The 14,505-nt window shown below is 34.6% G+C and overlaps 1 protein-coding gene across 4 annotated transcripts in view; it reads right to left on the reverse strand.

Moving 5' to 3' along the window:
* The window catches only part of ERBB4 (erb-b2 receptor tyrosine kinase 4), a 1,115,448-nt gene that overhangs the window by 160,955 nt on the left and 939,988 nt on the right, over positions 1–14,505 (reverse strand). For all 4 annotated transcript variants that reach the window (XM_079925304.1, XM_079925305.1, XM_079925303.1 and 1 more), the window contains one exon: positions 12,161–12,346. In XM_079925304.1, the coding sequence (XP_079781430.1) occupies positions 12,161–12,346 (186 nt within the window). The remainder of the gene's footprint in view (positions 1–12,160; positions 12,347–14,505) is intronic.

Here is a 14,505-nt window from a genome sequence, read left to right on the forward strand (position 1 = left end):
TGAAGTAAGACTCTTCTAAATTATTAATGCTAGAATCAAACAGTATATATATATATCAGAGTATTATATATCTACTGTAATGTGGGAAACAATAAATTTTTAAAAATATTTAAAAAAATAAGTCATTGTTACAAATATAGATCATGGCAAGATTTGAGTACAATTAAAAACAAAGAACTAGGAGGTTTTGTGTAGTTATAAAGTGATGATATGAGGTCATGAAATACTTCTATATCTTGATGTGGTGGTAGTTATATAAATCAACACGTGATAAAATTGCATAGAACTATACACACACAGACACACACAAAAGTTTATGTAAAACTGGTGAAATCAGAATAAGCTCTGTGGATTGCACCAATGTCAAATTCCTGGTTGCAATATTTGTACTATAGTTACACAAAATGTTATCAGTGGGGAAATTGGTGAGGAACGAATGGAAACACTCTTACAATTTTTTGTAACTGCCTATGAATCTAAAATTGTTTCAAAATAAGAGTTAGAAAAAAAAACTATCTGGAAAAGAATTTGGGCAGGTGTAGAGGAAGCAAATCTGTGTCTTGCCTTCATTCCCAACATGGTTTTTCTGTTTCCAGTCAAATTGCTTGATCTCCTCATCCTTTGTTTCTCCTACGTGCAGCAAAATACAAGTCCTAACTCTCTGCATTACTATAAACATCTTGAAATCAGTAGGAAGAATGACATTGTATGCATACATCTGAAGGATCATGATTATATATCACAACTTCTTGACAGCAATATTATAACACCCATCTACCTACACAGTTTTAGAAACAAAAGCCGCAGGGGAGCCATAAACTAGACATGCAGGTCCTGCTACTTTGATTCTGCATTTAAGAAAATCACTGTGCTCCTAAAACCTGCTACAATACCAAACTTCATTCACATAATCATGACTAATAGATGTAATTGTGAACACTTTACACACATAAAGTACAATTTAATCCATTCAGATTGTAAAGCTTTCAGATTTGTGTCAAAATAAGAAGTACATTAAAAGTACTAGCTATACATTTACAGTAAAGAAATTAAGTTCTTTCCTTCCTGGATTTGTATGGTAGCTGAATGAAAACCTTTGCCATTATAGAATGGAGTAACTTCCTGGCTGAATTGGAGTTGCTCAGCATGTCAAACAAAGCCACAGGCAAAGCAAAGCAAAAGGGAAGCTTGCTATTTTATAGGTTAGACAAGAAACAACCTAAATGACTCCTCTAAGGGAGAGACCTTCATATTTCATGCAAACCCCAGGAAATAATTAAGGCTTCAGTGCAATTCTGGGACCTGTGCTCTAGAAACTGACTCAGTAAACTTCATTTTCAATCTGGTAAAATCGAGATGCTCTCTTATCCCTTACTACCTCTTTTATGTCATCCTCCTTTAAGGCAATGAGAATTTAGCACATAAATAAAAAGCAGGAGGTTGATTCAAGGAGGGGATAAACATGATTCAAATTCAGTCAGGTGCTTTATTACCAATTTGGGAGGTTGCAATGTTATTAGACACCCTGATATAAAGACGGAGAGGAAAAACTATTGGTAGCGAAGAGAGATAAAAAATAAAAAGCCCTTGGAAGGTAAACCGGAAACACAAAAGTACTTCAAAGTAAAAGTAAACCAGCTGCTTCTATTCCAGAAGGGGAAAAAGTTCATTAGACCCTTAAAAATTATGAGATAAGTAAAAGTAGATGATCTTTTAGACTAAATCTCTGTAATACTGTAGGAGTTATTTCACCTAAATTACAAATGAGAAGTCCACAAATCTTATGGAGTCAGGGTAAGGGGTACTGGCTGTCAGTTGGTCTAGGCTGGGGTGACTGGGTGATAAATTAATTCAGATTGTGGCTTTGTCACTATGACCTGTGGCCTTAAATGGATTCTGTTACCTGTTTAGTCTTCATTTTCCCCATCTTCAATACAGGCACATCTATGGTCTTAAAGCTGGTCTCTGTGAGGACCTAGGGATCCCTCAGGGTACCATGAAGCCCTTTCAACGCCTTCTATTGCTATAGGTATGGCTCAGTTTTATTTGTTTAGATTTTCAAGTAAAATTTCACTTGACAAAACAATTTCACGTTTTAAAATTTTTAAATCAGTGAAATAGATAATCTTCTGGAGCTCCTTGCTGTGCCAAAGTTTCAATAAATTCTGGTATTCATTGTTTTAAAGATTTACCATCTCCATAAAGGAACTTTGGGCTGGTCCCTTCTGTGTGATTTTTCTGTTATTTTTCTTTCTTTTTGTACACAGCAAATTACTTTAAGATATTGCTTTGATTTGTGTTTTGTGCTTGCTTCTTTAGAATAAATAGGAAAAGCAGTATGTTTCTAGTTTGGGCGCTTCATCTTGAAAGGGATTTTACACTGTAGTACCTAAAATTATAATTCCAAGGCAACAGCACCCAGGCGATAAGCCTCTCATAGGTTTTGTGGTTTGAGAAATTGACTTATTTCTATCTAGCCCTAGAGGTGAGGGTGGAACATAAAAGAGGCTGAACCCAACAACCTAGAGAAAAAAGATTAGGTTCTCTAAGACCAAAGAGGGAAGAGGGAATCACTGGTGGCAGTTCCAGAAAGGGACTGGGAATGGGGTGGGGTAGGGGGAATCTAGCCTCCTACTCTCACTCTGTCCCCACAGAAGTGTTAAGCCTCTCCCAGGATGGTGTGTACATGGATGCCCAGGTCCTGGAGGACTGAACACCATGAGACAAGGATTTATAGGAACATGTCCCAGCTAGCTTGATGGAGAGAAGAGTCATGTGAAGTACAGCCCAATCCTCCAGTCACCCCAGTCAGTCCAGTCTAGATCAGCTGACATCCAGCCAACCCCACAACATGTGAATGAGCTCAGTCGAGATCCCAGAGCCACCCAGCACACCCAAACTCATGAGCAATAAATACTCATGTCATATGCCAAAATAAAAAAGAAAGATGAAAAATTATTTGGGAACTATAAGGATTGTGCATACCTGACAGAAAGATTGGAGAACTCTGCTTCTGTAGAGGCGAACAAGAGCACCTTCATGTATGAATTATGAAGGCTGGAAAAATGGAGACTCTGCTCCTGTTTACCAAGCATCTGATATTCCTCATCAGATTCTTTGATATCTCTAGAAAAATCCTTATAGGGATCTCCCAATACACGATTAAAATGGAATTTCTGGCCAACTCTGATAGGTGAGTACCAAGCTGGAATCATTTTAATTTAGAAAAAAATAAAAACTAATGTGATGCTCCTCCAATCTAGTATTTCAGACCAAATTTATTTCTGTTTAATATGAGGAAATGATGAAAAGACTTCCCTTGGACAGATTTGTGTTTTGTCCTGGAAAAAAAAATTTCAAGTGAACCCTCTATTATGCAAACATATAGAGATCCTCTTCTGAAATGGATGGCCTTGAGAGCACTGTTCTATGTGATTACAAAAAAAGGTCAATATTTCCTGAGCAATACTATGTGTTAGACAACATGTTAAGATATTGACACATTTTGTTTTATTTAGCTGTTACAATAACCCTATTTGGTAAATATTATTATCCTGATGTTTAGATAAGGAAGTTCACAGAGTTTACGGAACTTGTGCAAAATTTCACAGCTAATGACTGGTAGTGTTGGGATTCAAAGCCAGATCTAATTGCAAAATCCATTTGTTTTCATCATTATAATTATAGTAGGTTCTCAATGGAAGTTTGCTGTATTCATGAGTACAATAATAAATGAGTACATGAATAAAAACAAAAGAAAAAAGGAATATAATAAATGAGTGCAAATTAATAAAGAAATATATGTATCTGTGTTCTGTAGAAACTATTATCTAAATTTTCAGATTAATATCAGTTTTTATTTATTTATTAATTCAAATTTGATAAACATAGCTTTGATTCCTTTTATGCAGGCCCAAGTATTTTCATTTGGCAAAAGGGAAAATGACTCTCAAAGCTCTTATTAACTATGATTCAAAATTCAAACCCAGGTTGTATTTCTCTGTGGTTCATACTTTTTCTGCTACACTACACTATCTTTCTGTAAAAGTCACGTTTAAATTAATTTTGATGATAATAAAGATTAAACAATATGTTGTAATTTTACTTGCTATTATAATAACATATACTAAGCACTGAAGTTTTGGTAGCAAATGTGTAAAGCTGATGCATGATCTCATTTAACCATCACAGGAGGTGGACAAATGGAGGCTGTTGCCCATTGTATAGATGAGAAAACAAATTTAGAGACAGTAAGGAATTTGCCTAAGTCATACAGATGATAAGTGATAGAGCTAAAACTGGAACACAGTGCTGCTTCCTCCTAAATTCTGCCCCAAAATACTGCTGTGTGATACCATACCTCATCACTCACTCCATGAGGTAATGTTTTTTGTTTACTTAGTTTTTGTGTCTCTCTTCCCCAGTGGAATATAAAAACTGTGATAGAGGAACTTGTTCTTTCTTAAAATCCCAGATCTTGGGATGGTACCTGCTACATCATAACTTAATATTTTTTAAAATGAATAAATAAATGATTTTTCCTGGTTAAGCAAAGACTGTAGATATTCTCCTTTGTGATTCAAAAGTCTAATTTAGAAATAGGTCTAATAATGGACAGAGACCCTGCAAAAATTCACTCATTTGGCTGTTTCTTTAGGGTAAAAAAAATTGAACATTGTATCTTCATGAAATAATCAACGACTTGTCCGTGATTCTGAGTGCAGTTCTTCATCCATCTACTATTTAATAGCAGGATCTTGGGAAAGTCACTGAATGCATTTATTCTGAATAAAATTTTACCATTGAGTCATATTCATGCTACTGAATTTCTCTAAAGATCTAATGACAATTCATTAGAATATATAATGCTTTCAAAGATAAATAGTAGCAGTAAAAATGATAATAAGCTAACTTTCATCCTTGTCTCTTCCAAACAGTGGCTGTGACTAAAAAAAAAAAAAAAAACTCTCTATTTTAATTTAAATTGTGAAATGTCATTAATTGGAGTCTGTCTATGCCACTAACACTATGGCTTCTAATTCCAATATATCTCTTCTATTCCACTGTTATAAAATATAATAATTTTTCTGTATCACAACATACCCCCCAAATCCATTCAATTAGTATTCACAAAGTCATTATCATATTATTAAATGTATTTAATAAATGACAATTTTATATTTTCTAGAATGTTAGAAGTATTCTGTCTCTTCTGTAGAATATGTATTTATTATTTTTAAATTATATATATGTGCATAAGACTGAGGTCGTATTTAAATATAGAATTTGGTCTTGACCACAAACAAACCAGAAGTTTCAGCACCCAGTTCATGCATTTAACTGACATCAGACATTCAGATTTGAGTCCAATTTTATTCATGTAGAAGGAAATGGCTGAGTCAAATGGGAAATTACTATTTCCTGTCACTCTGTGTCGCTACTGCTAGAGAACAATGGAAAAGAGGAAAGAAAGAAGGTAAATGAAGGTTCTGCTCATGTTATACATTTAAACCTTAAGGAAGACTTCATATCTGTGTACAGAAGAAAAGTTTATTTAACACAGAAATCTGCTCTCCTTCCAATCATGGTGAACTATGTTTCTGAACTGAGAAAAAGAGAAATTCTTTTCTCCTCTTTGCCCCTCACACTAACTGCCACTCTGCCATCAAGAAAAAAGAAAATTAAGATCCACAGACACGTCCCAATAGCTACAAAAATTAGATTTCACAATAGAATTCCCATTAGCTCCAACTGGGAATATTATGTGGGCAAGAAAAGTAATCTGGAGGACAGACAACTTAAGAGTGTAAAATTTTTTTAAAAAGTTTAATTGAGAGAATCTATTAAACTGGGCTAAAATTCATGTTGACCTTTGAGCAATACAAGTTTTCTTAGAAATCATAAATGTTGGAATCAATCTATTTGCAAAAATATAACTGAAAGAGTCTTTATATATAGGCAGGTCTAAATTATTTTGGTTAAACATATTAGGTCATTTTTGCTCTTTGAAATATCAAATTATCTTTATTTCCATTTCTTTTCAGAGGAATTTTAAGGATGGATCAATTTATAACTTAGTCAGACAATGAATAATCTTGAAGTGTACAATGGACCACTGAAAAATGTTTTTAGAATCATCTCTTTAATTAGTTCCAATTGTAAACCACTAAAAAAGAAAGCCCTGGTAACATTACATCTGAATTAAACTGCAAATCATTAGAGCTCCAGAAGAAAATCTGACAGTAAAGAAAAATAGGCCAGCAAAGCTCCGAGGAAGGTTTCAAGATTTTGAAAAATAATGGTGGCAGATACTCAGTACTCAGGCTTTAAAAATTCAGTAACAACAACAACAAGGTCTCAAATAATCTCCTTAGAAAGAAGTCAGAAGATAAAATCTATGCAGTAAAAGGAAGTTAAACCCACTTTAACCTTTCAACCTTGAGATTGAGAAGTTAGAATTTTCTCTTTGCTCCTCCCCGGTAACAGACTATCTATTCAAAAATTACCCTGACCTCAGCTCTTTGCCAATTCACTGCTGGTTTCACATGTTCAACATTACAAACAATTCGATTTCCTAACATGAAAATTAGAGGTCACAATAATAGCACATGTAGAACAGCAGCTTAGGAACCTGTGTAGGAAAGCACGTGAAGATAGGAGACAAGTTCCTTCTTCCAAAAAGTAGAAATATTAAACATGAGATGACCTCCTCCTACCCTCAGTGTGGTGTAAGAACAAATGTTAAATCTTTCATACTTGAGATTTTAAAATTGAGTAGTTTTGAAATGACATCATGAGGGTGTTCTAACTATGAATGTATGTGTCTTTCCTTATTGCTTTCACCTCAGATATTATCCAAAATTATAACACGTGGTGGACACTCTTACTCTATGCTAAGCAGCATTTTTAGCACAAGTATTACCTTATTCTCATAACTGCTCTATGAAGTGAGTACTATTATTATGCTCATTTTCAGGGGGCACAGAGAGATTAAATAACTTGTCAAGGGCCACACAGCTGATAACTGAGGCAGCTGGGATTTGGACCCATTCAGTCTGGTTCTAGAATCTGTATGCTTAACACAAACTAGCACCAAACTATACATTTTAAATTCTTAATTTATAGTGTCACTTGTGAACAGTATCAATACTGCATGGTAGCTCACAGAATAGTTTTTAGCTTGCTTTATCATAATATTTTATATGTAAAACATCAATTAAAAAATTCTCCCATAATTAAATGAATATCTAGCACTTGATCCTGAAAATGTGACATAGACCTTCATGATAAAGCAATAAAAAATTTCCATGAAGACAATAAAAAGTATTATTCATGATGGAATCTTCTCTTTTATGGGCATGATGATGAGACACAATTACAGATAAAATGTCACACTCCTCCACTCCTCAAATTCAGGAGGAGTGCAAGTGACTATAAGCTGCAGTGGTGCATATATTTGGAGAGGAAAGGGTGAAGAATGGTTTAAAGACCTGGCTCAGGAGGCATCAGAGTTACTGATACAGAATCCAGGCATTTCAACCTACTGCTGTGTCCTTTAGGACTTAAGTTCCTCCATTTTCCTGATCTATAAACTGGGAGAATAATGGGTCATACCTGCTAGAGTTTCAGTAAAGATTACATAATACAAAATATATAAAGCACCAAGCAGATGCCTGTTGTGTAAGACACGCTTTACCTACATGGACTCACCATGAAATTCCTTCACTAAACTCACATACACATTTCAGAATCTGCCAAGTTGTCTTTTCAAAACTGCTTGCCCAACTTGTTAGCAACAACTCTGAAAGAAGGAATTCTCACAACTATCTTCTATCCTGGATTCATAAAGCCCCAGGAAGGCATATGGTATTATACAAACATTAAATAATAAATAATACGTTCTGCTCTGCTTACCAAATTAAATCAAGTTCTAAATGCAGCACATGCAGAGTGAAAATGGCTGCTGATAAGAAGAAATTTTGGTGTTGAAATTTGTGTTTCTGTTACATAAAATGTTGTAGAAAGATGTACCAATGGAAGAATGTAAGGAAAACTTGGAATATGGATGAAATTAAAAAAAAATACTTTCTTCTTTATATATAAAAACATAGATTAGTGGTTATAATATTTATTTACTCGCTGTGTGAATTTAATCATGTAACAGATTCTCTGTGACTGACTTTATCTGTGAAATGGACACACTAATGATACTTACTTTATAGGTTTGTGATGAGAAAAATTAACTAATGAATAAAATATACAGAGTAGTGGCTTACACAGAGTAAGTGCTTGATGTTAGCCATAAATATTATTTCTTCTACTTACGTTACACTTTCCACAGGTATTTTATAACGCAAGTATAAGCTGGTTATTTTATAGCATCATATCTCCCCTTCTACCGGTTTTGTCAATAAATAAAAGGGATGCAGCCAAAATGAAAGTGGGTATTGGAGTAATTGTGATGGTGATATCTCACTTTCATAAATTCTCTCAGTGAGAACTGGAAGTAAAGAAAAAGAAGCCTCCAACTTACTGAAATAATTATTTGCAAAATACTTGTGTTGACTCAGACCAAATTACTCATATTCTACAGACATTTCTGAAACAATTCTCTACTTTGAGGCTTTTGACCTATAGCTAATAAAAGAAGATTGTTTTTAAATACTCCATGATCTAGGAGCTGAGCCAGGGATTTTACATGAGCTATTTTATTTAATCTTCGCAAATCACTATGAGGCAGTTTATTAGTTTTCTATTGCTATAACTCCTTACCACAAATGCAGTGGCTTAAAACAATACAAATTAATTTTCTTGCAGGTCCGGACATCAGAAGTCAAAAATCAGTTTCTAAACTGGACTAAAATCAAGGTGTTGGCAGGCCTGCTTTCCTTCTGGAGATTCTAGGGGAGAACTTGTTTCCCTGCCTTTTCTAGCTTCTAGAGGTCGACTGTATTCTTCAGCTTGTGTCCCCCTTTCTCCATCTTCAAGGCCTATCACTCCAACTCTGCTTCCGTTTTTATATCTTCTCTCTCTTACTTTGATTCTTCTGCTTCCCACTTATGTGGATCCTCGGATTACACTGGCCCACTTGGATGATCCAGGATAATATCATCTCCCCACCTCAAGATCTTTAATTTAATCACATCCTCACGATGCCTTTTAACATGTAAATTAACATGTTCACAGAAGATGGGGATAGGACATAACATTTTGAAGGCAGGGGATTATTTTTCAGCCTACTGCAGGTAGATAGTATTATACTCATTTTGTGAATGAAGAAAAATGTAATAATTATTAACTCCATTAATACACTGAGAAACAAAAATTCAAAGAGGTTGAATAATTTACTCAAATTCACAAAACCAAAACGTGGGCACTGGCATACTAATGTAGGTCCTTTTGACCCTACAGCTGTTTCCACTACACAATTCTGCCCCCAAAGTAGGAAAACAAGATAAAGGAAGGACTCCCTCCTTAAGGGTAAATTTTTTTTTCATTTTCTTTATGAGTTAAATATATTTATTAAATATATATTGAATAGCTACCTACATGTAAGACCCAATTTTAAGTGCTGGGACAAAATATGAATCAGACCAAATCAGTAACTACTAGGTAATCTCGTATCTTCCCATATATTTGAATACTTATAACTCTTAAATCTATATCTACAATCCTGACCAAATTCAACTACCTAATTGATAGCTCCATTTTTATGTTCAATAAACCCTGTCCATTTGCCATGTCTGGAACTGAACTAGCCTTCTCCACCTCAGGCAACAGCACCACCATATTTCCCTCCCTCAGCATCCTCTAATCGATAATCAAATACCTAAACTGTCTCAAAAATGTTTCATAATTTCATTAACTTCTTATTTTCATTACCCCCAGACTTCTAACTGGTATTCTCATTTCCATTCCTGCATTGCCTCAATCTAATTTCCATACATAAATTGGCATGATCTCTTTAGAAAATAAATTAGATTATATCATGTCCAGGGCAAAATACTTCAATATCCACTGCATTTATAATAAAATCCAAATTTTCCATGCTACACAGTGTTACCACATACCTTGCTCTGTTTAGGACATTTGTGTGCCTGTTGTCCCGGCATAACTAGTAATAGAGCCTCCTTTCACTCTTAAACTTGTTCATTTGGATGACAAATTACATGGTCACCATATATATAGGGCTCTGTGTTATCTTTCCTCTGCCTAAATTTCTTCCCATAGCCAAAATCTCTCTCGGGACTCAGTGGGGTCTGTCCTTAAGTCTCCCCTGTAATTATTTTTCTTCAAAATCTAAACCAAAGTGTTTAGTCCTGTATCTAGTTGTTTTATTTGTTGAATGTTTATTCTTACCATTAGACACCGCAGTCTACATAGTACCTGGCACATGGTAGGTGTCCACACATATTTATTAAAAGATTAATGACTAAACAAATATGCCATATAGTCAGAGAGTTATATAAACACGCAGTATAACATTTAAATAATACAATACAAACTAACACAGAAGAGAAGGAAGTTACTTCTCTTTAGAGAGAGAAGAGTTTGACTTCACAAGGGGAGGAAGCCCAATCAGTGTTGATGGATCAAAAACATCATGCTACGTGAATCAAGAAGCTATGAGAAAAGATTTCTAAGCAGAAGGAATGTCATTTACAAAGGCAAAAAGATTTTAAAACAGTGTGATTATTCAGGGAACTCAAAGTAGCTTCTATTATTAGAGTGTACAGTCTTGCATAAATGATATATTAATGCCATGAATCCCTAAGGACAAACCCTAAATTATGGAGAAGACTGCAGGAAATATAGAGAAGAACTAAGAAATTCAAAACTTAGTTTTGTTTTCATTTATAGTGCTAGGATGATTTGAGAATGTCTATCGCACATTTACATCTAGCTCACCTTATAAATTATAGAAGTTCTTAGATAATTAAATCACTTTTTGAAGAGTGATATTTCAAACTTCATTACTGTAAAGGATCCTCTCCGTTGTGAGTCTGTCATGTGATATTCACAAAATTGTAATACACGGTCCATAAGGAGACTATATCAAGATTTACGGTACAGAAAACTCAACTGGGCTTTTCCCTCAAATAATTTTTTGGGTTTGCATTTTAAGAATTTTCTCCAATTTCTTCTTTGGGTGATGTATTTTTATTCACTCTCAGATTGTAAAAAGAAATAGGCTAAAACTACTGGATTGACATTTTGGCATTTATATGACACAAATGCTAAAATGATCAGATCTGTAGAATTTATAGAACATCAGGTCATATTTTGGTGTAAATAAGAGTGGGAATAGTGAATTAAAACTCATCCCAGACCTATTTATCTTGGTATAGAAAATTGTAATGGCTTCTTTGAACTTAAAATATGCACTCCAAAGTTGCACACTGGTGGACTACAGGATGTGAAAGCTTTGCTTGGCTCCCAGGGTGTTTCAAAAGTTTGAGCCAAGGTTTAAATTTAGAGAAAAATCCAGAATTCTGGCCCTTCCTGAAAGTTTTGAAGATCCGTTCAAACGGAAAAAAAACATAGTCCCCAAGAAGCAAGTACATGTTTTCTACTTCACATAGAACCATCTCCTTCCATCACCCCAGGTACTGAAATCCACATCACTCTCCTAACATACGTTATATGACTGAGACCTTGTGCCAGACAAAAAAACAAAAACAAAACCAGGAACCACAACAAAAAGACAACTATTAAAGACCAATCGAGAGTTATCAAAATGTCTAGAAAAATGTTTAGAATTTGATCATTTGTAATTCTGAGAATTGAACGTACATGCTATGCTAACAAAATCATCTAAAAATGGAACAACTCAAACCTTCAATCTTTTCCTTCTTGAATTTTGTTAACTAAACTATTCCTAAACAACAACAAAAACAACAAAGCCAAACAAATCCAGTATAACAATTTTTCCTCCTGACCAATAAGTTATTTGTTTTGGTATCTGGTCAATATAACACAAACATCACAGTACAATAATCCCAAAATATATAAATAGATTATGAGATTGATCTGTGGTTTGAATGAAAATACCTCCCTATATCTTTCAATATAGCAAATATAATTTATTTTATTTAAATAGACTGAATACCCAAACTGTTCTAGATTAGGAAATATAAAGGCAGAAGTGATGGGCACTTACCTTAGCTATCTGGACACACCAATTAAGCAATAGCTGGGATCCAATGTTATCCTTGTGTTCATGGACATAATCCAACAGGCAGCCATGGGGCATAAGCTGTGTAACCAGCTGAATGGTTGGGCTTAGACACACACCCAATAACCGGACTAAGTGTGGATGGTCCATACTTGCCATGATCAGAGCTTCCTAAGAGAAAAAAATATAACACCATTGTTTAAACTCAAAGTTCTTTACCATTATAGTTATTTGCCCTGTACTAATAGTGTTGATAATAATTTTGAAAATGTACTCTCACTCAGTGGAATCAATTAAAAGTGAAAAGACATTATTGTAGCTATTATATTTCTAAAGTGGTTTAATTCAAGTGAAATTAAATGAAAAATAGACTATACAAAATGGGAAATATTATAGAATAACTGCATATAAAATTAATAGCAGTATTTTCTCTTTTGTGATATGAATAATAATAGATTTTATTTACTGCCAAGTAAGTTGAAATTGAATCCTAATTTATACTGTAGATTTTTAACCTTTGATCTTTGGTTCTAGAGTCCAATAATCTGTACAAATGCACTTACTTGTATAAGGTGGCTCAGTTACAAATAAGGCGATTCAAAGTTAACTCATTCATTATTGGCGTGGATTCAGACAGCATACACAGGTGTAATTTATAAATTATAAATATCATTATAAACAATTACAAACAATATGCCTATTGTGAACTTATGCAGAAAAATAAACATTTTAATAAGACATTTTGCTCCATAACTTTGCTTTCACTCAAATTTATTTCATTTTCAAAATTATAAGTGATGTTTATTCATAGAACCATAAAATTTGAGAGCTAGAGGCGAGATTGTACAAATTTGTATACTCCAATTTTCTCGTTTCATGAAGTGAGAAAACAGTTCTAAATTCTTTTTCATAATCATAAAGGCAGCTTTGCTTAATGGAGATAGAGTGTGGACATATTATGGTTATTTAGCACATCCTAAAGTTAGCCTTCAATCAACAGTTATTTTAAGTAACTTCAGTCCAATTTGAAATTGATATGACCTTATACACACACAGAGTGGGTGACACATCCATGGCAATTTATTATCATACAGTTACCTATATGCAGGTATGAGATTGTTCATTGTACTATTCTTGAATATTTTTTGTAGCTTTGAAAAGTTTCAAACAAATATTTGAAGACAGAAAGCTATATTGAGCTTCTCTTTAAGACAGCATGGCAGATTGATATACACATTTACCTCCATTTCCTCTCAATTCTACCATTTTAACAACAGAGTAATTAATAAAAAGCCAGAAACCAATAATCACAAGAAGAAATGAGGATGGAATGCTAAAAGTAGCAAGTGGCTTACTAGTAGTAACTGACTTAGCAAACGTAAGAAATCTGAAGCCTAACTTAGTAGGGGGAAAACTGAAAAGAAATCCAATTTACCCCACTTGTTTACACACCAAAGGCTCAGTAGTGTTACACCACGAACCACTATACATAAATGGAGCAGGAGGGACTGACTTCATCAGGATTTTTTCAAAGTCCATTTAGGATGCACTTAGACTACAGATCTCCTTCTCCCCTTCATCCTTAGGAGAGGCTAAACCAAAGGGATTGTGGACTGAATATCAGGCAATGGAAAGAGAAATACTCTGGTGAATAGTAGGATCATGTAAATTTATATATGGTGAAAGATGGGGCCACGCTCCAGTTTCTTCTCCCAAATGGAGCTGTGACTTCAAACTTCTGGAAGTTTTGTTTAAACCTCAAATTCTACATCCAGCAAAATTTGAACCAAGTGAGTAAATATACAGACATATCTGTTCTTAAAAATGATTATTGGGGTTTCCCTGGTGGCGCAGTGGTTGAGAGTCTGCCTGCCGATGCAGGGGACACGGGTTCGTGCCCCGGTCCAGGAAGATCCCACATGCCGTGGAGCGGCTGGGCCCGTGAGCCGTGACCGCTGAGCCTGCGCATCCAGAGCCTGTGCTCCGCAACGGGAGAGGCCACAACAGTGAGAGGCCTGCGTACCGCAAAAAAAAAAAATAAAAATAAATTAAAAAAAAATGATTATCTCACATTTCCTTTCTCTGTTAGATGTGCTCATTTAATAAAAGGTGGAAGGCAGTTAAAAAAGTACATTTAATTGAGGAAACAAGGAAATGACAGAAGGGATACTCCAGAATAAAGGCTATACAGAAGCCTGAGATAGTAGCCAGTCCAGACTGCAGTAGGACATATTGCTCTGGAAAAGATGATGCAAGAAGATGGAATTGATAGAAAACCTAATGAGTTTAAAATGCATTAAGAGTATACATATTTTCCTAGCTGAATCTGA

Source organism: Stenella coeruleoalba (genome assembly GCF_951394435.1).
Source record: "Stenella coeruleoalba genome assembly, chromosome: 6".
Lineage (NCBI taxonomy): Eukaryota > Metazoa > Chordata > Mammalia > Artiodactyla > Delphinidae > Stenella > Stenella coeruleoalba.